This window comes from Mercurialis annua, linkage group LG1-X, assembly GCF_937616625.2.
Source record: "Mercurialis annua linkage group LG1-X, ddMerAnnu1.2, whole genome shotgun sequence".
Taxonomy (NCBI): domain Eukaryota; kingdom Viridiplantae; phylum Streptophyta; class Magnoliopsida; order Malpighiales; family Euphorbiaceae; genus Mercurialis; species Mercurialis annua.
This window is the reverse complement of record NC_065570.1, coordinates 15,695,376-15,723,005: the sequence shown is the minus strand read 5'-3', so window position 1 is coordinate 15,723,005 and position 27,630 is coordinate 15,695,376. Positions and strand designations below refer to the sequence as shown.

At 30.4% G+C, this 27,630-nt stretch overlaps 1 protein-coding gene across 2 annotated transcripts; it reads left to right on the top strand.

The window, feature by feature from the left end:
- Positions 1-1,266: 1,266 nt before the first annotated feature.
- LOC126665895 (uncharacterized) lies at positions 1,267-21,275 on the top strand. 2 transcript variants are annotated; one of them, XM_050358831.2, is made up of 5 exons: positions 1,267-1,635; positions 1,731-1,808; positions 20,205-20,286; positions 20,792-20,934; positions 21,005-21,275. In XM_050358831.2, the coding sequence occupies exons 1-5, from the start codon at positions 1,423-1,425 to the stop codon at positions 21,206-21,208; spliced, it is 720 nt and encodes a 239-aa protein (XP_050214788.1). In that variant the 5' UTR covers positions 1,267-1,422; the 3' UTR covers positions 21,209-21,275. The 2 variants fall into 2 exon arrangements, with proteins under 2 accessions (XP_050214788.1, XP_050214784.1); XM_050358827.2 differs by lacking the exons at positions 20,205-20,286; positions 20,792-20,934; positions 21,005-21,275 and adding exons at positions 8,819-8,900; positions 9,405-9,547; positions 9,627-9,897 and having other exon boundaries at positions 1,275-1,635.
- The last annotated feature ends 6,355 nt before the right edge of the window (positions 21,276-27,630 follow it).

Genomic DNA, 27,630 nt, shown 5'->3' with positions numbered 1-27,630 from the left:
TAATAATGTAAAAGTTGTACAGTTTTATCACGACTAGGTACGGGTCGTCAAATTGCTATAAATCTGAGTGAACAAACGAATTCAAATTGTGTGCCGGTTTTAATAATCAATCAAAAGATATAAGATTTAAGATTTTATACCAATGAGTTATAGCTCAGCGCTAGGCAGCAAACTGTTAGGTCATGGGTTTGATTCCTCTCACCAGCGCTCCCCTCTCTAATTATCAAACAAAAAAAAGATTTAAGATTTTATATTTTGTAGCATAATACTTATATTTTTGGGGAAAGTAGTCACTGTACTTAAAATAATCATTTGAAACGTGGCGGAGTGTTGTTTGTAAGTGGAAATAAGAAAATCTAGTAGAGCCAGTGGTGACTCATAGGTTTAGTTTTCAATCCTCTAGACTCTTCATGCCAAAGCCTCTCAATTATTATGGGTCAAATTAACCCATAATTATATTTTTAAAATGCATAAAATATAATCAGAGGCGACAGATGCGAAAAAGAAATTATAAATTTCTCTAATTGTTGCGATAAAATTATCATAAACTTATATTTTGCAGTAAAAATATAAATTATCGGATAATTTGACCAAAAAATGAAGAGTTTTGGGGTTAGTTGCTAAAAAAATATAAATTGAATTAAATAACCCCGTGTTACAAGTTCAGGGGACGCCTTAACCTTTTATTCAAAAAATAATACTCCCTCCATCCCACAAAAATAGGCCACCTTTCTATTTTGAGCGTTACAAATTATAGGCCACCTTCTATTTTTGGTTAATAATTTTAAACCTAAAAGTCTTACTTACCCCTAATAAATATACATTGTTATCTTCAACTTAATTAATTGCTCCATGTTTCAATATGGAATAAATGTCATTTTTTAATATCAATGCAAAATACACCAATACAAAAATTAGTAATGAGTACATTATTTATTTATTTAAAAAAATATTGAAGGCTAAAAATGTAAAAATACACAAATAAACTAATTTTAACTAATATAACTACTTTTTCTTAATTCCCGTGTTTGTCCAAACGGCCTATCTTTGTGAGACGGAGGGAGTATATAAAAGATGTACCGTTCTATCACGACTAGATACGGGTCATCAAATTGCCATAAATCTGAGCGAACCCCCAAATTCAAATAGCGTGCCGTTTTTTAAATCAATCAAAAGATTTAAGATTTAAGATTTTATAATTATTTATTTATTTATATTTTATAGTACTTTGTAGCATAAATAAAATATATTTTTGGGGAAACTAGTCACTGTACTCAAAGTAATCATTTGAAACGTGGCGGAGTGTTGTTTGTAAGTAGAAATAAGAAAATCTAGCAGAGCCAGTGGTGACTCATAGGTTTGGTTTACAATCCTACTAGAATCTCTTCATGCCAAAGCCTCTCAATTATCATCCCATACGCCATGAATTTACACACCCCAACTACTCTCCAAACTAAACCAAACATCTTTTTATTTCCTATTTCCAAAAGGGCTTCTGGGTTTGGTGTTAGATTTCCAATTTCTGTAACCAAATGTTCAGTAACTAATGTTCCTTTAACCGCTACACAAACTTCTACTAATTTTATGCAACCGAACATTCCGAAGCTGCAGGCCGTCGAGGAGAATATCGAGAAGGTGATTTATTTTTTTTGACTATTATCGTTGTAAAAAAATTATATTCGAATGTCGCTTATAGTTGAATTGTGGAATCGGTGAATTGAATTGTGTAGGTTATTTATCGATGTCGCTTCTTGGCGATTTTTGGTGTTTTTGGCTCTTTGATTGGATCCTTCTTGTGTTTTATCAAGGTAATTATCATCCTCTTTTGCTTGTTTATTATGTTAGCAGTTTCACTTTAATTAAATTCAACTGAAAAATTCATATTAAAATTGTATTTTAGTAATTAAGTTAGAAGTAATTTGTAAATAAGTTGGTATAAGTTCATTTTATATATCTAATCTATGCAACTAGAAACTAGAAAAATAACAGTTCAATAAACACTTGATTTTATTTTCTGTGGAATCTTCTAATAAAGTGGCATCATTGAGAAGGTTGCAAATTATACTAGGTTCACACAAGTTTGAGAGATTTATGGAAATTGAGAATTGTTTTTTTTGAAACTTGGCATGAGTTTGAATCACTTTTTATGAGATTATATTAAAAATGTGTTGGTATTACTAGTAGTAATTCAAAACTTATCTAGAGGTTGCAGAAGAGAAAGGGAAAGAGGAAGAAACAATTACAAAGGACATAATTAAAGGAAAATAAAATGACAAAATTAGAATACAGAAATTTTTATGTAGATTCGGTCTACCACGTCATCCGTGGACTAAGCCAATCATATTATAACAGCTCATTAAAATGAGGCTATTCTTATAATTTCATTTATTATTTGCATACACTTTTTAATAATGATATTACAAAAATACCCTAATTTTAATGAGGTGTTATGACATGATTGGCTTAGTCTACGGATGACATGGTGGACTGAGTCTATCTAAATTTTTTTCTAGAATACAATATAGTTGTGGTAGCAAGCAAATTAACTTTTATTATTTTTCTAATAAAGAAGAGACCATGACTGACAAAAGTACTTGGTATTTGAATAAGGGAGCTAGTATTTACATGACAGGAGATAAAAGCAAGTTCGTTGAACTCAACGCTATGTTATCGGCAATGTATGATTGAGTGATAGCACGAAAGACATGAAAAAGATATAATCTTGTTTGAGAATAATAAATGATTATCATAAGTTTTTCAAAGATATTTATTATATTTCAAGCTGAAAACAATATTTTGAATTGACTAAGTTTTGGAAAATGATTGTAAGGTTCATATGGAAGAGCAAACTACATGGTTGAAAGATCGTAAAGCTATTCTAATTGCTAACATAGCAATGAGAAAAAGTAAAATTTTCATAATAGACATGAAAGCAGGAGATATGTGTTTGAAAACTTGTGTGTAAAATACATCACAGATTTAACAAATGCGAGTCAGGCATTTAGATTTTGCCAAATGACCAAAAAAGACCAAATTTTTCATGAAAGTTTTACAAAAGTTCAAACCTTTTAATTTTATCTGTATCGTCCTGAAACGCAAGATTTTGTTTCAATTATGTCCAATTATACAATTTTACTGATGTGGCACCTACGTAGCGTCGATGTGGCAATGCCACACATCAGCGCCACATAAGCGAAATCGCGTAGTTGGACATAATTGAAATAAAATCTTGGGCTTCAGGACAAATTGGATAAAATTGAAAACTTTGGACTTTTATGAAATTTTCATGAAAAGTTTGACCTTTTATTGATCATTTGGACTTAAATTTTTGAAGTTTGAATTTTTTTTAAATTTATGGTGAAGAATATTTAAATATCATTCTATATAATTATGTGAAGCTTGTTTATTTGGAAAACATCCAAGTAAGAACTCTACAAAACAATCCATCTCAAAAGCTACTAAGCGACTTCAGGTTATCTATGTAGATGTTTGTGGTCCGATCAACTGTATATCACATGGCAAAAGCTCTTAATGTGTTATTCATTGATGATTTTAGGCAGAATTCACCCTCAGGTCTCTGTACTTTATATTTTTTATTTACTTGGTTCTTTAAAAAAAATTATTTATTTTCTCCTTATACAATCAAATTTCGCAATGGTTTCATCCTTAAAGACTAAGTAAACAAAAAATGAAGTTTAAAATATATTAAGTAAATAACAAATTTTATATCGGTTGGTGACAAATACATAAGTGCAAGAACTAATTAAAGAAACAAAATAAAAAATGGACGAACTAAACAAAAAGTGAAAAGTACATGGACCTGAGTTCTGCCAAAATTTTACTAAAAGACTTGGATTTATTTTTAAAAAATAAATAAATTATTTTGGATATCTCAAGAGATTTAAAGCTTTTATTAGAGAAAGAATGATTATAAAATTAAGTTTTTGAGAATTGATAGAGGATATGAGTTTACTTCTAATAATCTTAGTTTCCGTGAGTTACACGAGATTCGAAGATTCTTAACTAATCCAGAATCACCCCGACAAAATGAAGTTGTTGAAAGGAATAACATAATGACTATGAAAATGGCGAGATTAATGTTGACGAGTAAACATATGTTTGAGAAGTTTTAGGCTCAAGAAAGTGCCTGTGCTTTCAATCTGTGTCCAACCAAGAGTTTAAAAGATGTGATTTCTCAAAAAGCTTGGAGTAAATAAAACAGAAGTGTGTTTTATCTATGAGTTTTTGCATCTTTTCTTATGTGCATAATCAAAAGCAAGTAAGATCCAAAATGGATGGCATAAACGAGAAGATTATTTCTATTAGCTATAATAAAAATTCTTTTTTTTTTAACAAAGCTATGATAAAAATTCAAAAGGCAACATATTGTCAGTTGAACAATAAAAAGACCGTGACTGATAGAAATAGTAATTCACTGAGAGAAAATTATGTGATTGGAGTTCACAAAATAAAAAATTATATAATATCTTATTTTGAAGATGAATATTCATAATGTTGAAGCCATATTACCATCGTCAGAAATTCCATCATCTCAAACATCAACATCATGTTTATCAAATTCAATTAACGGGTCGAAGACATATTTAAGTGTTGAAGCCATTTTATAAAGAAAGTGAAAAGTTATATAATATAAACTTATTATATTGTCTTGTTAATGTCGAGCCTTTAAAATTTGAGGAAGCTAGATTGAGAGGTGGATTTAAGAAATTAATAAAGAAGATTAGTCTATCCATAGGGATTATACTTGAAAACTTGTTTTTCTTTCAATTGCTCATCAATTGGAGTCAAATGAGTGTATAAATGGGTTTTTGACGGATTTATTCCTACGAAACTTAAAAAATTCCAATTTTGTGCCTCCTTTAAAAAAAATACCGATTTTGTGCCTGGGCCCACCCAATCCGCATTCTTAAAATGCGGATTGGATGGGCCATCCGCAAGAAGCTGCAATCCGCATTCTAATAATGCGGATTCTACCAAATATATTTGGTTAAGTTTGTGTTTTAGTCTTTAATATAAACCAATAATTTATTATTTCCTTCTTGTTTTTGTCTTTATTAGCAATATGAAATATGGTTAATAGTCTGCATAATCCTTCATTTCTTTAATTTATACGATCGTTCTTTTAAACTTTTTTTTTAATTTAACGATCAAATATTCGATTAAACTCAATTACTTACGTATTATTTAAGTGTAAAATTAATTTATAGGTGTCCTAGGAAGTAGGTCGTAATTATAGAAATTTAAAATTTAAATTTGACAATTTAAATTTTAATAACCGATTTTAAACGGAACAAATGAAGTTTAGAGGGTAAATATATTAAAAATTAATATATCAATGTACATCTCTAAATGTAGAGTTAAAAGTTTCGGATAAAACCTCAAAATTAAAATGTCGGAATTTAGAAGTTTTGACGTAATATAAAAGTATATAAGTTAAGATATATATATATATATATATAAATAAAAAGTAAAAAAAGATTCAATTTACTACCTAAACTTTCTTTCTCATCATACTCCACAGCATCACTTCTTTTCTTTTCTTTTTTCTTTTTTTATTTATTTATTATATATTAATAAATATAATTTATATATATTATATTACGTCGAAAGTTCTAAATTTCGACATTTTAATTTCGAGGTTTTATCCGAAACTTTTAACTCTACATTTAGAGATGTACATTGATATATTAATTCTTAATATATTTACCCTCTAAACTTCATTTGTTCCATTTAAAACCGGTTATTAAAATTTAAATTGATAAATTTAAATTTTAAATTTTTATAATTTCGACCTACTTCCTAGGATACCTATAAATTAATTTTACACTTAAATAATACGTAAGTAATTGAGTTTAATCGAATATTTGATCGTTAAGTTAAAAAAAAGTTTAAAAGAACGATCGTATAAATTAAAGAAATGAAGGATTGAGCAAACTATTAACCATATTTCATATTGATAATAAAGACAAAAACAATAGTTTATATTAAGGACTAAAACACAAACTTAACTAAATATATTTGGTACAATCCGCATTATTAGAATGCGGATTGCAGCTTCTTACGGATGACCTATCCAATCCGCATTTTAAGAATGCGGATTGGGTGGGCCCAGGCACAAAATCGGTATTTTTTTTTAAAGGAGGCACAAACTTAGAATTTTTTAAGTTTCGTAGGAACAAATCCGTCAAAAACCCTGTATAAATTGAAGAGGAATGCTAGAGGCCAAATAGAGAGATACAAGGCTAGACTTATGGCAAACAAATATAAGCAGGGACAAGACACAAACTATGAAGAGGTGTTTGTTTATGTTGCTTGAAAGGAGACTATCAAATTATTGAATTCACTTTCTCATCACAAATCATTAAAAGACCTATTAGTTGGATCTTAAATCAACATTTCTAAATGCAGATCTTCAAAAGGAAATTTATATTGAACAACCTTAAGGATAGTGTTATTGAAGGCTACAAAGAAAAAGAGCTAAAATTTAACAAGGCTTTATATGTGCTCAAACAAGCACCTAGATCATGGAAAAGTCATATTGATTAGTATTTTAAGGAACTGGCTTTGCAGATACATGTATGAGTATCCTTTTATGCTAGAAAATGATGAAGATTTACTATTTATTTTATGCACACAATTTTATTTTCCTAGGTACTAGTCCTAATATGTTCAATGACTTCAAGAGGGTTATGAAAGGATAATTTAAAATGACTAATATGAGACTCATGTCTAATTATCTGAGAAGATGGAGTTTTCATCTCACGGAAGCTCTATGCAAAAGAGATACACATTCAACATGTCAGATTGTATGGTTATCAACACCCCTATAAAGATTGGAGTAAAATTTTTAGAAGTAAAAGAAAATATAGAGATAATAGATTCAACTGTTAGTAGTACGTGTCCTATGCCTATTTGTTCATGTATACTTATATAAACTAGTCTCTGTGGCAGTGAAATATATGTTTTATTTAATTAAATTGTAAGTGTTCATTTAGTACATATTTTCCTTGACAACGTTATGAAGGAATCTATTCTTAAGTGTTAAAAATCTTAGTGAAAAATTTGTTTACCCTAATGATTAGAATTAGTTTATAATCAATTGGTATATGAATAAGAGATCATATGTCTTAGATCGCCATCTCTATTTAATCTCTATATTAGTATGAAATAAAAATAGTTGGAGGTACTGCGTCTTATGCTACTTGATGGAGATCATAATAAACATACAGACACTAATGAGATGGGTAGGTTAAATAGTGATGTTAGATAACATACATGGCATTTCAACTTAGTCAATATATTGTCATCTAGTTCATGATTGTAGATATAAGTTCTTTGACTTGTGGTGATATGATTACCTTGTATATAGATGATTACTCCTTATTTCTAGATCTTTCATGAGAGAGGATCACAGGATGTGGTGGATTTAGTTAGTTGTATATGAAGATAGGTGATCAACCGAAAAAGGATGAGTACTCTAGTTGAACATATATAACATTCAACGCCATTTCGAGGTGTTTTTGATGAATGAATTCCTATTTGGATGAATATGACTTGTATAGAGGGTGTTGTGATATTAGAAAAAAGTTGTCTTGTGTAAGTCTGATTTGATCAAGAAATAAAAATAAGGAATAAGGTCATATGATCGAGATGTTTAGTGTTTAACTATCCACGACACTATTCGAGATCAGAATCTTGTAATGAACGAATTTGAGTGTACACTAATCATGAACATTGGTGCATTAGAATATATTATCATTCATTTTTATTTGGATAGTCTTAATATATAATTCGAGAAACTTTCATGCAAGAGTATTTCTCCGTAGCTTTCTCAATTCATGTTGGTAATACTTGAGAGTATGTGATTCTGTATGTTGGTGTTGATTTGATCAATCCCCGATTTGTATAATTTTCAACTTTGTTCAAGAGTCTTGTTAGAATTTTGGAGATACTTGACATGCACAAGACGTTACATCCTATTTGTAGTTGGACTTTTAAGTTGTTTTATGGAAAACCAAACAACTTCACATATAAAATGCGAAGGTAATTTTGTGTTACCTTAGAGGTAGCTTGCTTATGGAATACCTTGTTCTATTAACTAAAGATTTTAAGTTGAAGGATTATTGTGAAAGCGACTTCGCTAGAGATATGTGGTTTTGTATCTTTAATGAGAAATAGTGGACTTTCTTAGTGTTCAAAGAAGCAACAAATTGTCACACTTCTAACATGTATATCTAAGTATGTTACAGTTATTTTATATGCGTATCATGCAATTTGGTTATGAAGTTCGCTAAAAGAACGTCACTTAGAGCAAAAACAAACACAAGTTATGATAGATAACAAGTCTACGCATTAGTAAAAATTTCATGTTTCACGACTGAAAAAAGCTTATAGCTACGAGGAATCATTTCATCGGAGTTACAAATAAAGAAATTGTAATGATATTTTTATGAAACTTTTCGACGTATGATATTTTGCAATAAAATAATGAAATCGGAACATTATTATAAAAATTAAAAATTTTGAATAAAATTTTAAATTTATATTGCTACTAGGCCTATTATTTAAGGTCAGCCATCTTCCCACAACTTATGTGTTGTTTATAATCTAAATTTAAGAAGATTTTGATTGTTCATTTGCATCTAGCAAAAGTTCAATTTTTATGAAAATAAAAACTCTATTTTTTCAGTTTCATAGAAATTTATATATGCAAAAAGAAAAGAAAATATTTGGTTAGTGAATGGGGCCATACCTGCCTGTGGCTGAAATTGATTTTGTTTTCTATTTTTATATTCAGGGATGTACTTATGTTATGTCATCTTTTATGGAATACTTTGCCAATCATGGCAAAGTGATTTTATTGCTGGTAGAGGCTATAGGTGAGTACCATATTTTTTGCAATTTTTGTGATTTTGGAGCCTTTAATTGTTTTACTCATTCTATAATTTTATAATAATTTTTGAATATTTAGCTTGTAGCAAAAGAAAAATAGTAGTCACTCAATAATTTGATGCAAAAGGTTATTTCTATTTGCATTAATATGGAGTTAAAATAAATCTCTTATCAATATGATTATATAACATGTCTTAAAATTGTAATTAACCAAACACTATAGAATTTTTTTAGACTTCCCTAAACTAATTAAAATTGAGTAACAGGTCAATCCAGTCTCTAAATTTGTAATATGGGATCTAATAATTTACTCTCAGTCATTTTAATTAATATAAAACAATGTTATCTATTTCTAGGTCAATTGCGGACAAAATTATACAATATGAACAAATGCAGAGCTGGAATGATCCAATTTTGTCCTTAATTGTCCTGATGATCCGATTCCAAATCACTTAAACATGTTACTAATTCTCATTTTATTGAACTTTCAGATGTATATCTGTTAGGAACAGTGATGCTAGTTTTCGGAATGGGTCTATATGAGTTGTTCGTTAGCAACCTAGACACTCCAAAGTTCATGTCAGGGGATACGCTTGTTCAAAAATCTAATTTATTCGGATTGTTCACGTTAAAGGTAATCTCCGTCATTTTTTGTTAGAATGTTCGAAAATCATCGTAAACCGTAAATATTTCATAAATTCGATGATATGCAGGAACGGCCGAGATGGTTAGAAGTGAAAACAGTAAATGAGCTGAAAACCAAGCTGGGGCATGTCATAGTAATGCTACTTCTCATCGGTTTCTTTGAAAAGAGTAAGACGGCAATAATACATTCTCCCATAGATTTACTTTGCTTTGCCACTTCTGTTTTCCTTTGTTCTGCTTGCCTCTACCTCTTATCTAAGCTTGCCGACTGAATTTATATGTTTGTAAAGAGATAATTAAGTAATTTTTCGACTTTTATCAAACAATTTTAATTTTTAAGTTTGATATGAGTATTAAAGTTAAGTTACTACGATTGATGCTGGATTTGCCTGCCTATTGGCATTTGCTAGCTGAGAGATTCTTAGGTAGACTCAGTCTACCACGTCATCCGTGAACTAACCTATTATATTATGACACGTCATTAAAATAATGGCATTATCCTAATTTTATTTATTACTTATTTACACTTTTAAATAGTAAATTACAATAGTACCATTATTTTAATGACGTGTCATAATGTGATAGGTTTAGTCCATGGATGACGTGGTGAACTGAGTCTACCTACGAATTTCTCTTGCTAGCAATGATATGTTAGAGTTTAGTAAAATGACTCATTATATGCAAAAATCATCCCGAAAATTATATATTTCATCACTTTCGTCCAGGAAGCTTCTATCTCGAAAAAGTTATCTTTTCAAATTTTATAATTGCCAAATTTTGATTTCCATGCATTTTTTGACTGGAAAACAAATTGTAAATAAAAAGATTGGAAAAATACAAAAAAGGGCATGAAAATTAAATTTTGACAATATATATGGATTACAAAGATAATTTTTCCAGGATAGGGACTTCTTGACAAAATGGTAAAGTATATGGACTTTAGATAAATTTAGCCTTCTTTATATATACTTAAACAATAAAAATATAGAAAAAGTTATATTAATGGTGTCTAAACTTTTTATAATATGTTATTATTTTATTTTTTAAATTAGTGTATTAACTTTTAAAATCTAGTCATTTTTCGGTGACCAAAAAAACTTCTTTTTCATCTCCCCTCTCTCTCAAATAGAAAACATAGCCGTCAAGCGTTTTTCTTTTTGTTTTTCACTTCGGCTGCCGTCAATGGTTTATTTTTGCCGTTGGCGGTAGCCATTTCTTTTTTATTGTTGTCGAATAAAATAAATGACCGACTTCTTTTTATCTTTTTCATTTTGGTTGGTAAATCTATCGACGAGGCGCATCAATTTCAATATATATACAAATAAAAATCAGAGATGAATCAAGACCTTTCAAGATTGAAGATGAAATCATTATAGGTTATATTAGTTTTTTTTGATAACTATTTTACAGCGATTGTCTTTCTTTTTTGAAAGTTTTGCTGTTCTTTTTATATGAAAGATTTGTTGTTTTTTCATGAAGAGTTTGTGAGTGTTCTGTTAGACAGAAAAAGATTGGATCTTATTGTGTTAGAGCAGTTATGTAATTTTGATTTTATTTTGTAAGGCGATCTGCGAATCAAGGTTTATATCTTGTTCCATGTCAGGTCATTAGAAACGGTTATACCCTTTCTGAATTCTTACACCTGTAACTGCTCTTTATTATTAATGAAACATTTTGATTGTCAAAAAAAAATATTAGAAAGGCCAAAAATATCTTTTAAATTTGCTAATTTAATTAGCATTTTAAACCCACATGTACATTTATCATTGTTTTTTTACTAATATGATGTAGAAATTTAGAAAGAAAATGAGAATTGTTTTCGTCTTTTAGCACATCGATAAATAAACAGTGGCTAAAATTAGTTGTTAGATACATTTTTAAATAAGTTAAATTTAAAAGACTAAAATAAAAATAATATAATTTAGATACCGAAGTAAAAAATGTGAAAAACTTCAAACAATACTGATGAAAAAAGTTGTGACATGCTATAATTTTTAATAATCGGAATAGACCGCGTATTAAGATTTTAATAGCTGAAAATACGTAAATTAAATTTAAAGATAAATTTAATTTATAAGTGTCCCGAGAAATATGTTATAATTAGGATTTTTAAGAATTAAGAATTTTGAATTATAAAATAAGAGAAAAAAAATAGTATTCAGTGTCGTATAAGAAAATATATTGATAATTAATATATCAATATACATTTCTAAATGGAGATGTTATTATTTCGGACAAAATCTCGAAATTAAAATGTCGAAACTTAAAAGTCTCGACAAATTAAAGAATATAAATTTATATATATAGATAATATATATATATATATATATATATATATATATATATATATATATATATATATATATATATATATATAAAGAAAAGAAAAGAAAAGAAAAATAAGAAAGAAATGAAAAGAATGTGAGGCAGTTATGATTAAGAAAAGAAAAGGATATCGTTTGGTTTTTAATTTTTTGGGATTATTTTTCAAATACCTGATTTGGGTAATTTAAGATCTATTGAATGTTCCGTATTTTTCAAAAAGTACTTTAATTTCCTAAAATTATCAAGATAAATGTGAACTCCAATACTTGATCGACGGCGTATTTATGAGCGCTTTGCATGGGTACCACCACCACCATGAACAAATAACCTATAACTTCTCCGTAGTATACTACTATTCCTCATTATTTTTATAACTTTGGTCTAACTTAATAAAATCTTGCATGGCTAGTTTAAGATGTTATTTTATAATTACGCCATAAATGAAAAAATTAGACTAAAAATGTTGAACAAAAAAGTTTGACTGGTGAGTAAGAGAGAAGGATTACAATGTGAGACCTGACAAAGAAGAAGAACGGTCGGATGAGAGAAGAAGAAAGAGATCGACGGTGTGGGATGAAGATAGAGGTTTGGTAATGAGAACAGTGAAGCGAAAAATGCGGAATGAGATTGGTAAGAAAGGGAGTACGGAGGAGGGAATCTGATGCGGACATGACAATGGTACACTGGAGGTACTTCCCTCCAACTACTGCATCATATGGTTAAGCCTTGTCTTGCCGAGACAAGCTAAAACCAGAACAACCTGTTGTGAGAATCCATTCTCACAATTCCCCTTCTTATATACATGCTACCCATGTATAGCCTTTTGACAATGAAGCATGCGTTTTCATCACATGCGTGTATCCCTTACATATCAAACAAACAACGCACCCATATTTGTTCATATACGCATCATAGACTCGCATCTTAACGAGGAGAGTTAAGAGTTTTGACAACAAGAGAGACCTTATCAATGACATGACTCATGTCCTATAGCTGCAATGGTTTCTAGGTTTAAACTAGTGAAAACGTCAAATCTAGGTTCAAACAAACATCAATGACATACAAGCAATGGCTTATGAATCTAAACCGTTTGTTTGATACCAACTTTGTCATGACCCAAAATCACGAGCCGAGACCGGTGCTCGGGAATGAGAATGGTAGTTCTAAAACCCGTAGCAAGCCTTAAAAAAACAAGTATAAATTTTTCGCAAAACATATACAAACCAAACATATACAAAAATGTTTTCAAGAAAAGCTTGCAAAGTTTGACGTATACAAACGTCTGTTCAAAACATGAAAACGTACATAGAAACCCGAGTCTTACCATGCGATATCTCATATTCCAGCATAGTCCGTTCCAACTTATACAAATCATATCATAACCATTTCCTTTAATAGGTAATTGGTACATAAATAAAACGGTTAAAAATATAGTTTCATAAACTATGTACTTACATATACTTTATCTGAGTTTGAAAGCATATTCAAAACCGTTTGAGGGACCATATATTATTCTAGGACCTGACTACTGCAGCACTACTGATCAACTTCTCTTTACGGTACCTACAAACTTCCAGAACAAGAATGGAAGTCTTGCACTTCAGATACTTGCACCTGAAATGAAACACTATTGGGGGGGGGGGGGGAGGGTCAGTCGTCACTGAGTGAGTTCATTTGTTTACATAAAAGTATTATAAAACATTTGAAAACAATGTATAGTCCATTCAATTGAATGCATCCATGCATACACATTTCAGATACAACCCTAGTCTTATTTGTAAGACGTATTTCCTATCACATAAACTTAGTTCAGGTTATATCAACCAAATGGTACAAGTCACCGAGTTATCTTGTATCGTCTCCTCTTCACAACTTGTGGGTTTTGAGATAATTCATCGAATTCACCCACTAGACCTAGATCCGGGGCTCGAGATAAATCCACCGTGCTCAACCTACAATCTCCATACAAACAAATCACACAAACAATGCACATACAAACGGCTCACACACAATATTTCATATATACTTCTCTATATTCGAATGACTTTAGACACGTATAGACCATTGCGACACTAGTGATCACACATCCTATTGACACCAGTAGGTAGTTTGTTTCATCGGTTCTATACTAGTTTCAAAACATGAGATATGCGTTTCAAAGCAAAGAAATTCATTTTAAATGATGTTATGCAAACTATATAAACATTTGCATAAAAGAATTGCATTGTAAAATACTTTAAATGTAAACATTCAACATAATAAACTCACCACTTGCTTATCCATAATCTTTGATTATAATAGCGTAAGCTCCCTGAACTCCTCGTCCGCTAGTAGGTCGCTTTATTGAACCTAGGACAATTCATGTGGATATCGAGTTAGGTTCTAACTCGATAGACGTATAAGACTCAAGAACAAACACGTATATAACTTGTCGTACTATCGACCCCGTAATCGACTATGTTATCAATTAGTAAAATATCCCGACCTCTAAACGAAACCAACATTCTTAAATTTCAGAATTTCATCTTCGATTTTTGCTGAGGTCTCGGACCAATTCTAGCACCATAAGGTGTCAGAATCTAGCCCGGAAGTTAATCCCTTGGGCTGTCCTAAAATTCAGAACTATTACGCGCGACATAATGTTCTGATTTATTTGGGAAACCTAGAGGCCAAATCTACAGAAACTCAAACCTAGAAATATTTATCCAACACCCTTAAGTTTCTGTATCAATAAAAGGAACTTAATTCGGACTTATATAGCCCGAGATATAACTCTCGCAACAGGGCTGTTCTTCAGTGCAATATTCTACAACTACATCAAACTTTTCATTTTATCTTAATCAATCCAAAGCATCAAAACCTCATTTGTATATCATCATTTCAATCTTAGCCTAGGGCCAAACCAATCATCAATACTGCATACCAAAATTCCATCCATGTACAACACAACAAAACATCAATCATCAAACATCATTCTAAGCATGAAATTTCCGAACACACCTATCAATTTCATCATCCCACTTCATCCATCAAATTCCAATAATTTCAGAATTCATCCTTACCTTGAGTGTTTATCATGCCATAGGATTTCAAGCTCCAATTCACCGTCCATTGCCTTCTATAAATCTCCAATACACCTCATAATAACCAATTGAATCAAAACTCCAAATTAGACTCAAAACCGAATCAATAGCTCCGAAACCCTAATGATGAATTGAGCTTCTTACCTTGAATTTCCGGGCTCAATCAATAGAGGACTCTCCGCTCGTTCCGTGGCCGCAAGAATTGCTCAATTCGGATCAAAAATGGAGAAGTTATGTTGATTTGAAGTTTTGTTGATTTTTCATCAATGGGAGAAGGGAATGAGCGGGTTTTTGGTTGCTGGAAACAATGGTTTTCTGCTCTTAATATCATATACATTTGGTATTTATAATTATGGCAAAAAGTCTTCTTTAGTCCCTTGAGTTACCGACTCAACCTGCTTTGATTTCTAGCTTAAACATTGTCCGTTTTCGTCTGTCGAACGCTAAATTCTTTAGGGCCGATCAACTCCATATTATATATTTCCAAATAAATAATATTAGTCCAATATCATATTATTTCATTTCCCGATAATTTAATTTTGAAATTTTGGCAAAAAACGTTCAAATTCCAATTTTGAGCCAACTTACACTTTTTCATCCAAATTTTGCTTTAATAATTATCGATAACCAATTAATTGATATTATTTTCTTGAATAATAATTCCCATATAAATTTTTTTTAAATTATATTTTTCGGGAACTAAATCATTACTTTTCAACTTGGGGACCTAAATGTTCTTTTATCCAATTTTCTTAGCTTTCACTTGGTCCGCTAATATCTGCTTCAATGAATAATAATTTACACTTCAAATTATTATTCTATCACTCAATTTCTATTCTAATCTCAATAATAATTCTTAAGTCGAGTTCCATTCCCGACCTACTTGACCTATATCCCGTAATTAAGGGCTCGTGGCACGATCCGATTACCGTAGGATTTTAAGGTTATTACAGCTAATCTTTGCAGGTCTAACTCCATTGAAATGGTAGACTCCATCAATTATCATCGAATCCTTCAGATTTTAATAACATAACTTTTGACGGAAAAATAGGTGTCTGCACCAAAAAAACTTTTGATCAACTTTAGGTGGGTTTTCGCCTTACCAACTATAGTCAGGTAAACATGTCTAGTTACTAATTGATCGAGAAAGGTAAGAGAATAGAAAGAAAATAGAGAATAAGAATCAGAGAATGAGAAAATGTACTTGGAGTTTATGCATAAGGTAGTATAGATATGAGGTCATGTGATCAGCGTGATTCTTCTCACCAATTTGTTTTATGTGAGGTCATGAAGGAATTTTGCCCTTAATTTTAGGATGTATTTTTATCACCCATTAGGATCCTTAATCAGGCACTAAACTCCCCATTATGATCCTTGATCAGGGACTAAACTCACCTGTTAGATTTTATTAGTCATCAATCTTTTCCAAGATTGTTGTGATTTGTTTATATTCTTGACCCACATTAAAGGGGCTGATTTTAGGAAATTGATTTAGTTATTATTTGTTTCTATTTCCAGCTCTTTAGTTTATGTATATATACAGACCTGTACTAAAGCTTGTAATAATATAAAGTAATATACAATCTCATATTCTTGTTTTCATATTACTCTTTATCTCTCAACATGGTATCAGAGCCATACTCTATACTTCAAATTTCTTTACTATCTTTTGGTTTCTTTCTTTTGGCTTCTCATGTGATATCATACTCTTCTATCACTTAAGCCTTTCTAAATTACTCTTTACCGAAACCAAGATTATTCACTTTTTACTTCAGCAATTTATTTCAGCACTTTAATATTTGGGTTAATATTAAACAAATCACGAACTTTACACGTTTTCTCATTTTAATCAAGCAGTTTAAATTTTCATTCTCATGCAAGAACTACCACTTTTTCTCAAATTTATGCACTGTACTGAGGTGGCACACATTCATTGACGTTCTACCTCTTCTAAAAAATCCAAAGCGTCACCAAATCCATCAAACTCTATTGGCTTAAAATGCATATAGGCAAGAAAAAAATCTCTATAAGTATTAGCGTTAATCCTCTATTGTTGCTACAATTAACTGTTCTCTATGCATACTTTGAACTTCAACTTGATTGGCCTGCGCATAACCAAAAACTGATTCATATCAAAACCTGGGGTATTAGGTGGTTGTTGCATCCCCGGTGCCTGCACTGGTGCCTAAACCCCGGCAGCTTGTCCTCTACCTCTACCTTGCCCTTGACCTCTTCCCCGACCTTGTCCACAGCCTCTTTCTGCCGTCTAGGCTAGTTCATTCTGACCCACATGGACAGATGAAATATCGTGAACCTCTTCTTCATTCTATGCCATAGAAGCACGAGCTCTTATTTGACGTTGGTCAGCCATAGTAAAAATGTATAAAAACGGTTCTAATGTTTACTTTGATTATTACTTAGCCACTTAATATTTTTTGGATCACAATTATGACATTAATATATTTTGAATTGGATGTCTCAATTAATAAATATATTGTTGCATCAATTTCAGGGCTTATAAGCATGCAAAATCCCAATTTAGAAATAAAAAATTAGATGACAATAAAAAAAATTACTAATATATAGAAAATTATATAGCAACAAAATTAGTAATTTAGCGACTTATAGGCGTGAAAAATTATTTTATGATTAAGATTAGTTATGTAATTTTTATTTTAATTACAATACTTTTTTATTTAAGCGAGTAAATTATAGTCGTATTTCAACAAAACGTTTTAGCTGAGATCATGATTAAGTACTAGTTATAAATAGAGGAGAAAACCTATTTTGATTATTACTATCCTATGATGATAAGATGAACTAAGACAAAGAGTTATTTTAATACATAACATACCTTACGAGTACGTTCTATTGTCGTTATACATGATAAGTATGTGACAATTAATCTTAAGTGTAAACATATGTGTTAAGTGTGTAATATATAGTCTACATATGTGTCTTAAGAAGAGTTAGTGGGAGTTCTCTACTTATTCCACTACCTCTTAGTATATAAAAGAAGGTTAATGTATAGCTGCAAAAGTTAAATGGGTGAATGAGACTTGCACATCTTTTTCTTCTACTTTAGCTTCATAATCTTGTTTTAATATAGCTTTTAAAAAAAGTCATATAGAAGAAAAAGAGGTTATAGCTTTAAAGAAAGTTATACGTGCTTGAACAATTCAAGCATTTTTGTTGCTAAAAAATTGCATATTCATATTCTTCTTCACTTCAAAGACTTTGTGTGTAGAAAACATTGTTCTCTTTATCTTAAGTCTTTAAGAGTAGATACAAACACAAGGAGTTATGTAAGAGAAAATATATTATTGACTTGAGACATCAAACATTAAGTTAAGAGCATAAAATTTGGTAGAAGTTTTCAAGCATACAAAAAGAAGTGATTAAGCAAGAGTTGAGTTTTTGTATCTCTCTTCAAGAGAAACTCGAGTAGATCATGTAAAGGCGAAGGTTCAATTAGAAGCATTCTCGTGTGGACGAGTTAGAGGCTGCCGTGCTTTTAGGACTTTGAGAAACTTGCATGCAAGAGTATTTCTCCATAGCTTTTTCCATGCATGTTGGTAATACTTGAGGGTATGTGATTCTGTATGTTGGTGTTGATTTGATCAATCCTCAATTTGTTTAATTTTTAATTTTTAATTTAAATGTACGTTTCTAAGCCTCGCTTCCTACTGCACTAACTTCAACTTTGTTCAAGAGTCTTTTTAGAATTTTGAGATACTTGACATGCACAAGACGTTACATCCTATTTGTAATTGGACTTTAAGTTGTTTTATGGAAATCCCCATAACTTCACATATAAAATGCGAAGATAATTTTGTATAACCTTAAAGGTACACTTATTTATGGAATACTTTATCCATTAACTAAAGATTTAAAGTTGATGGATTATTGTGAAATTGACTTCGCTGGAGACATGTGATTTTGAGTCTTTGATGAGGAATAGTAGATTTTCTTAGTGTTCGAAGAAACAACAAATTGTCACACATCTAACATGTATATCTGAATATGTTACCGTTATTTCATATGCATATCATGCAATTTAGTTATGAAGTTCGCTAAAAGAACTTCACTTAGAGCAAGAACCAACACAAGTTATGATAGATAACAAGGCTACGCACTCGTAAAATTTCATGTTTCACGACTGAAAAAAGCTTATAGCTACGAGGAGTCATTTCATCAGAGTTGCAGATAAAGAAATTGTAAAAACCTCAAGGCGCAGGTGAGTTGGTAAGGCGCTCTCATGGCTTAAGTGAGGTCGCGGGTTCGAACCGTACTTATGTATGCAGCCGTTTAAAACTTGGGGTTAGAGTCTGCCTCCCCCAAGGGACCTTCACTACTCGTGTGGGGATTAGTCTGAATAGGTTTAAAGATGTCGTCTCATAGTTGAGACCCGTTCAAAAAACCTCATGGACCATGTATCAAAAAAATAATAACGAAGAAACTGTAATGTACTCCCTCCGTCCCACAAAGATAGGCCACCTTTCTATTTTGGGCGTCCCAAATTATAGGCCACCTTCTATTTTTGGTTTATAATTTTAAAACTAAAAGTCTTAGTTACCCCTAATAAATATACATTGTTATCTTCAATTTAATTAATTGCTCCATGTTCCAATATGGAATAAATGTCAATTTTCAATACCAATATAAAATACACCAATACAAAAATTAGTCATTAATATGTTATTTATTTATCTAAAAAGATATTAAAGGCTAAAAATGGAAAAGTATATAAATAAACTAATTTTAACTAATTTAATTATATTTTTCTTAATTCCCGTATTTGTCCAAACGGCCTATCTTTGTGGGACGGAGGGAGTATTATATTAGAACTAATGGTCACATTGCTGATAGTTTTATAAAACTTTTTGACGTATGATATTTTGCAATAAAATAATGAAATTGGTATATTATTACAAAAATTAAAAATTTTATTCAAAATTCAAAATTTCATTCAAAATTCAAAATTTATTTTGCTGTTAGGCCTATTATTTAAGGTCAGCCATCTTTCCAAAACTTATGTGCTGTTTATAATCTAAATTTAAGAAGATGTTGATTGTTCATTTGCATCTAGCAAAAGTTCAATTTATATGAAAATAAAAACTCTATTTTTTCAGTTTCATAGAAATTTATATGCAAAAAGAAAAGAAAATCTTTGGCTAGTGAATGGGGCCATACCTGCCTGTGGCTGAAATTGATTTTGTTTCCTATTTTTATATTCAGGGATGTACTTATGTTATGTCATCTTTTATGGAATACTTTGCCAATCATGGCAAAGTGATTTTATTGCTGGTAGAGGCTATAGGTGAGTACCATATTTTTTGCAATTTTTGTGATTTTGGAGCCTTTAATTGTTTTACTCATTCTATATTTTTATAATAATTTTTGAATATTTAGCTTGTAGCAAAAGAAATATAGTAGTTACTCAATAATTTGATGCAAAAAGTTATTTCTAGTTGCATTAAAATATGGAGTTAAAATGAATCTCTTATCAATATGATATATAACACGTCTTAAAATTGTAATTAACCAAACACTGTAGAATTTTTTTAGACTTCCCTAAACTAATTAAAATTGAGTAACAGGTCAATCCGGTCTCTAAATATGTAATACGGGATCTAATAATTTACTCTCAGTCATTTTAATTAATATAAAACAATGTTATCTATTTCTTGGTCAATTGCGGACAAAATTATACAATATGAACAAATGCAATGCTGGAATGATCCAATTTTGTCCTTAATTGTCTTGATGATCCGATTCCAAATCACTTAAACACGTTACTAATTCTCATTTTATTGAACTTTCAGATGTATATCTGTTAGGAACAGTGATGCTAGTTTTCGGAATGGGTCTATATGAGTTGTTCGTTAGCAACCTAGACAATCCAAAGTTCATGTCAGGGGATACACTTGTTCAAAAATCTAATTTATTCGGATTGTTCACCTTGAAGGTAATCTCCGTCATTTTTTGTTAGAATGTTCGAAAATCATCGTAACCCGTAAATATTTCATGATATACAGGAACGGCCGAGATGGTTAGAAGTGAAAACAGTAAATGAGCTGAAAACCAAGCTGGGGCATGTCATAGTGATGCTACTTCTCATCGGTTTCTTTGAAAAGAGTAAGACGGCAATAATACATTCTCCCATAGATTTACTTTGCTTTGCCACTTCTGTTTTCCTTTGTTCTGCTTGCCTCTACCTCTTATCTAAGCTTGCCGACTGAATTTATATGTTTGTAAAGAGATAATTAAGTAATTTTTAGACTTTTATCAAACAATTTTAATTTTTAAGTTTGATATGATAAAGTTAAGTTACTACGATTGATGCTGGATTTGCCTGCCTATTGGCATTCGCTAGCAATGGTGTGTTAGAGTTTAGTAAAATGACTCTTTATATGCAAAAATCATCCCGAGAATTATATATTTTATCACTTTTTTTTAGGAAGCTTCTATTTCAAAAAAGTTACCTTACCAATTTCTATAATTGCCAAATTTTGATTTCCATGCTTATGACTGGAAAACAAATTATAAATAACAAAACTGGAAAAATACAAAAGAGCTTAATCACTCAAAAATCCCCTACTTTTAATTTTTTTTAATTGCACCCTGACGTAGGAAAATTCTCTCAGAACCCCCCATCTTTAGATTTTTTTTCAATTGTACCCCAAGATATTAAATTGACCTATTTTCACATAAAATAAATTTAAAATAATCTTTCATTTTTGATCTATATTCTAATTGAACACTAATATTATTAAAATCATTCTTCCTAAAATTATATCCAATAATTTTTTAAAATCAAAACGAAAAAATATTTCAATTTAGGGTACAATTTAAAAAAAATCTAAAGATGGAGGGATTTTGAGAGGATTTTTCTACGTCAGGGTGCAATTGGAATGGAATTTAAAGGTGGGATGGTTTTGAAAGAGTTTTCTAACGTCAGGATCCAATTGAAAAAAAAATTAAAGGTGGAGGGCTTTTGAATGATTAGGCCAAAAAATGACATAAAATTAAATTTTAACAAGTATATATGGATTACAAAGATAATTTTTTTAGGATAGGGACTTCTTGACAAAATGGTAAAGTATATGGACTTTAGATAGATTTAGCCTTCTTTATATATACTTAAACAATAAAAATATAGAAAAATTATATTAATGGTGTCAAAACTTTTTATAATATGTTCTTATTTTATTTTTTAAATTAGTGTATTAACTTTTAAAATCTAGTCATTTTTTGGTGACCAAACTATTAGAAAGGCCAAAAATATCTTTTAAATTTGCTAATTTAATTAGCATTTTAAACCCACATGTGCATTTATCATTTTTTTTTTACTAATATGATGTAGAAATTTAGAAAGAAAATGAGAATTGTTTTCGTCTTTTAGCACATCGATAAATAAACAGTGGCTAAAATTAGTTGTTAGATACATTTTAAAATAAGTTAAATTTAAAAGACTAAAATAAAAATAATGTAATTTAGATACCGAAGTAAAAAATGTGAAAAACTTCAAACAATACTGATGAAAAAAGTTGTGACATGCTATAATTTTTAATAGTCGGAATAGACCGCGTATCAAGATTTTAATAGCTGGAAATACGTAAATTAAATTTAAAGATAAATTTAATTTATAAGTGTCCCGAGAAATATGTTATAATTAGGATTTTTAAGAATTAAGAATTTTGAATTATAAAATAAGAGAAAATAAAAAAAAAATAGTATTCAGTGTCGTATAAGAAAATATATTGATAATTAATATATCAATATACATTTTTAAATGGAGAGGTTATTATTTCAGACAAAATCTCAAAATTAAAATGTCGAAACTTAAAAGTCTCGACAAATTAAAGAATATAAATATATATATATATATATATATATATATATATATATATATATATATATATATATATATATATATATATACTAAGAAAAGAAAAGAAAAATAAGAAAGAAATGAAAAGAATGTGAGGCAGTTATGAGTGGGAATTAAGAAAAGAAAAGGATATCGTTTTGTTTTTAATTTTCTGAGATTATTTTTCAAATACCTGACTTGGATAAAGTATTTACAATATTTTGGCCCATCTTTTCTTCTTATCCTATTACCTAATAAGCTAATTTATTTATAAAAAATATCTACTATATAAAGAAGTCTTATCTCATTTTAGGTTAAAATTTTTCATAGCCACCTTTTCTTTTCTCTCTTCTTTCTCTTATTCTCTCTTCTTTTCTTTTTCTTTTTCATTTGATTTTCAGTTTATCTCCTCCAATTATTTTTCCGTTCGTCTTTTTCGTTCGTCTTTCCGGTCGCGCTTCCGTTCGTCTACCTCCGATGGATTTCTCGTCGTTTCCGGTCGTTTTTCCGTTCGTCTTTTCCGTTCGCGCTAGTCCGTTCGTCTTTTCCGTTCGCGCTAGTCCGTTCGTCTTTTCCTTTCACGCTATGGATTTCTCGACTCGTTTTTATATTTGTGTAATTTTTAGATTTTTTGTAATGATTTAAATATTTTGTAAATAAAATTATTGTAGATCTATAATTTTTTGTTTATAAAATTGTTTTATTATTCATATAATTATTTATTTTGTCTTCTTTTATTCATAAATTTGTTTATTGCTACTGATTTTGTAAAGAAAATATTGATTTATGGTGTATTTGTAATAATTTTATAATATCTTTACGTTTTAGTGTATTTTTGGTGTATTAATAGTGTATTTTTGCCGTTTTTTAGTATATTTATGGTGCATTTACAGTGTTTCTAGTGTATTTGCAGTGTTTATGGTGTATTTACAGTGTTTTATGGTTAAACCACAAAAACACTACAAAATACCATAAATACACTACTTATACACTACTTATACACTATAAATACACTACATAAACACCATAAAAATACTACTGTTACACTACAAAAAATAAAATAAAAATTCCGGGAAAAAAATCGATAAAAAATAAAAATTAACACTGTATATACACTAATCTTACACTGTATAAAAAACTGCCGGTCGGTTCGGTCGACCGAACCGAAAAAAACCGAAAACCGAAATTGAAAACCGAAAAAGGTATTTATGAAATAAAAAAAAAAGGTATTTTTCGTAAATGAAAAAAGTCAAAAAAGAAAAATCAAAACTTGCAATGTAAATTTGTAAATAAAATGCCAAAACATGTAATTTTGAGAAATTACCACTAATTTTTTTCTTTAATTAATTTCAGATATTAACTAATTAAATATAATTAGTTAGTCCGGTTTACAATAAAATAATTTAAAAGTTCCGAGCGAATAATTTTGGTGTCAATATTTGCAAAATAATTTGACGAAACTACCGTCAAATTTTTATGGAATTTGGACGTGGTGATTTTAATCAAGCGGGACTGATTTGAACCTAATAAATCTTTTGAGATTTACTAAAAATAAAATATAAGTCGGATGCGAATAAAAATTATATTTTTATTCGTTTCATATTTTATTAGATTTTTGAGTAAAGTTTCGCGAAATTTGAAATTAGTCTTTCTTTGGGCTATAGACGACCAATTAATATCAGAGTTAAAGTTCATGATTGAGCTAGCACTAAAAAGCACTTTAACCAAACCTAATATTATATTTCATATGAATTGAAATGAACAAGGAAGTGCATTTTCTCATTTCGTATGAGAAAGGAGAGCAGCTTCCTCTCCAGAGACACGGTGCGAGTTAGGGTTTCGACCCGAATCGCTCATTTCACGATTCCGACTCCAATTTCTTTGATAATTCGCACATATTCGAGGTAATAACCGTTAATTTAAATTCGTTTATTAGTAATTTGAATTATATTTAAGTTCTAAACGGTTACCGTATCGAATCGAACGTATACGCATTGATTTTTTGTTTCGATTAACTAGTGTTTCAGATCGAAAATAGGCTTTTCAGCACGTCGGAATGTCTGGGAAATCGAATTTTCCTGGACTGTGCACGTGGTGCACGAATGTGCACACATTGTGCACAAACATGCACTAGTCAGGGTGCACGAACGTGCACCCAAATTTCACGAACGTGCACCACAGTTATCGAAGGGGGAGGAGTTTCGAGTGTTTTGCCCGAGTAGTTCGACGTGTGTTACGTCGATCCGAAAATGTTATAAGTGATGTTTTGTTTGTAGAGTTTAGACTTGAGAAGTCTATTCTTAATTTGCGTCTAACGTTTTTATTATGTTTAGATGCAACGAGTGTCGATCCGCCGAGTCAAGAAACCGAGGTGTTTGACTAGTGGACTATCAGAAGCATACGCTCTGGATATCGGTTCTGTGAGTACTTTGTGGTTTATTTTTGAATATTTATATTTAAACTGTTTTTATATAACAAATCGCACTAATATATCTTAATCATGAAAGATTCATTTGAACAAACTTCATATTGGTTTTCAATAGGACTGTATGATCACCAGTAGTATAGTAGATATGAGACTGTGGTTGACATAGAGGTTAGTTAATGTCATTGGGAGTTGGAAGTGTTAGTGACCCTGACTTAACAATTTGAGACGGCTGAACGGTTACGGTCACAGGTAACACTGTGATGGCAGTTTCACGGTCACGTCCAGACACCGGCTTTGACGAAAGTGATTGAGTTCATGGTCTAAGGCCCATGTTGTGTAGGTTGAGACCCATACGATTGTGTACCTTGTAGGGTTTCATCTGGATCCAGCTATTGGTAATATTTTATATATACAAATTTTATATATATATGCAATTTGAATATTTAATTGTAAATGTGTAGACTCACTCAGAAATACTTATATTTTTGACCCCCCTTGTTTTTCCTTTCAGATTATAGAGCTACGAGGTTAGGCTTCCACAATAATTCTGAAAGTCGTCGTCTGTATCTATAGAGCTGCAAGTAGTTGGATACTGGGAAGTCTGTCTTTCTATTTACAGTAGTTCAAACTATTTTGATAAACTCTAATTTGAACTACTGTATAAGATATATGTTTTAAAAGCTGCATGTTTTCTAAAATGGTTTAACCAGTTGTTTGAGAGATAGACTGGTTTCATATTTTTAGCATTTAGCATTGTATTGGAAATAGAGCAGGTACGTCATAAGAGATTGATGTTTGCGCTCTGATTTCTTGAAATACAATTATGGTTTTGTGAACGTGTTTTAAGAAAAGGTTTTAAGTGTTTCCGCAACAAGGCCGCGAACCCTTTTATGTTTTTAAACGCAAAAAAATTGTAAAGGTTTTTAGGCTTGCTACGGGTTTCAGAGCAACCACTCTCATTGCCTAGCGCAAGTCTCGGCTCGAATTTCAGGTGGAAATCGGGTCGTGACAAAAGTACATCATTCACCATCTTTTAAAACTTATTTATAAAAATACTACAAAATTATAAAAATTACAGTCTATATTTGACCATTTAAATATTCTTTTACTTTCTTAATTTTTATTCACAAAAATACTGCATTAAAAAAAAAGCTTAATAGTCAAATAAATCAATTTTTTTATGAATTATAATTTTATCGCAATTTTTAAGTTTTGTAATAATGTTTTAATTTCAACGTTTCGTTGTAACATTTGACAATCGTTTTTCCAATTAATATTTTTGATATTTCACCTTAATACAATACCTATTAGATTTATTTGACTTTTATGGCATTTTATCTTTAATTTTATTTATTTTTTTGCTTTCAACCACAAAAAAAATTAGAAAATTTAGAATTTAATGTTATTGTTGATTTTTTTTCTTTGAAAATTGAAAGTTAAATTTTGAATTTCTAAAAGATGATTTTTTTGCTAATTACAGAGTTAATTTACAAATTCAACTAAAAATTGGAACAACCAAATTGATTAGAAAAAATGGGGTCAAACAAAATACACTCAGCTCAGTTCTCCATTGATTCTTGACGCTTGTTTGAACAATTTGCCAGTTAGTAATGTGGTTGACCTGACTAATGGCGGAAACAGGACTCCAATTTATGAGGGTCGAAATTCGACTATTTAAAAATCAAACGGTTATAATACAGTGTAAATTTGCAATTCTAGGGGCCGTTTTAACTACCTCTATAAGAAAAAAATCGCCCCTAACACATGTAGGAGCAGTTATACTAGAAAAAAAAATCCAAAAAATCTATTTTTTTTAATTTTTCCAGCGAGGAGGGTCGACCAACCCTCCTAGGGTTAGCCGACCTCCTCGACCCTCTCTAGTTCCGCCCCTGAACCTAACAACAAATTTATCCAAGGAAAATTCAGGTTCAAGACATGATAATTCTGTCCTGGAGGAACTATTCAAGAGACAGATTATTAAAGTAAACAGACCAATGAAGAAAATAGATCCCTTGGGTCTCCTATTTTCTTATTCGTCAAACCATATGGATGTGAACATATCTTTCCAATGGTAATATTATCAATATGAACAAATTATTTGTGTCCTCGAAGGGAAACTCTTCTACTGTGTAACTTGGCAATGAATTTTATCAAAACTTGGAGGATTGGGCATGATTTGGGATGATTCAAAGAGGAGGCCAAAACATCTATATTGGTTGTTATAACCAAAAGGACGCACATGAATATTCAGTGACCATCAGCTTATCTGTCTCGAGATTTTTTTATACTTTTAATGTTTTTGTCTCTTTTTTTTTGTTTCATGGCATTGTAAAGGTGGTTTGTTTAATATCAGAAAGCATAAA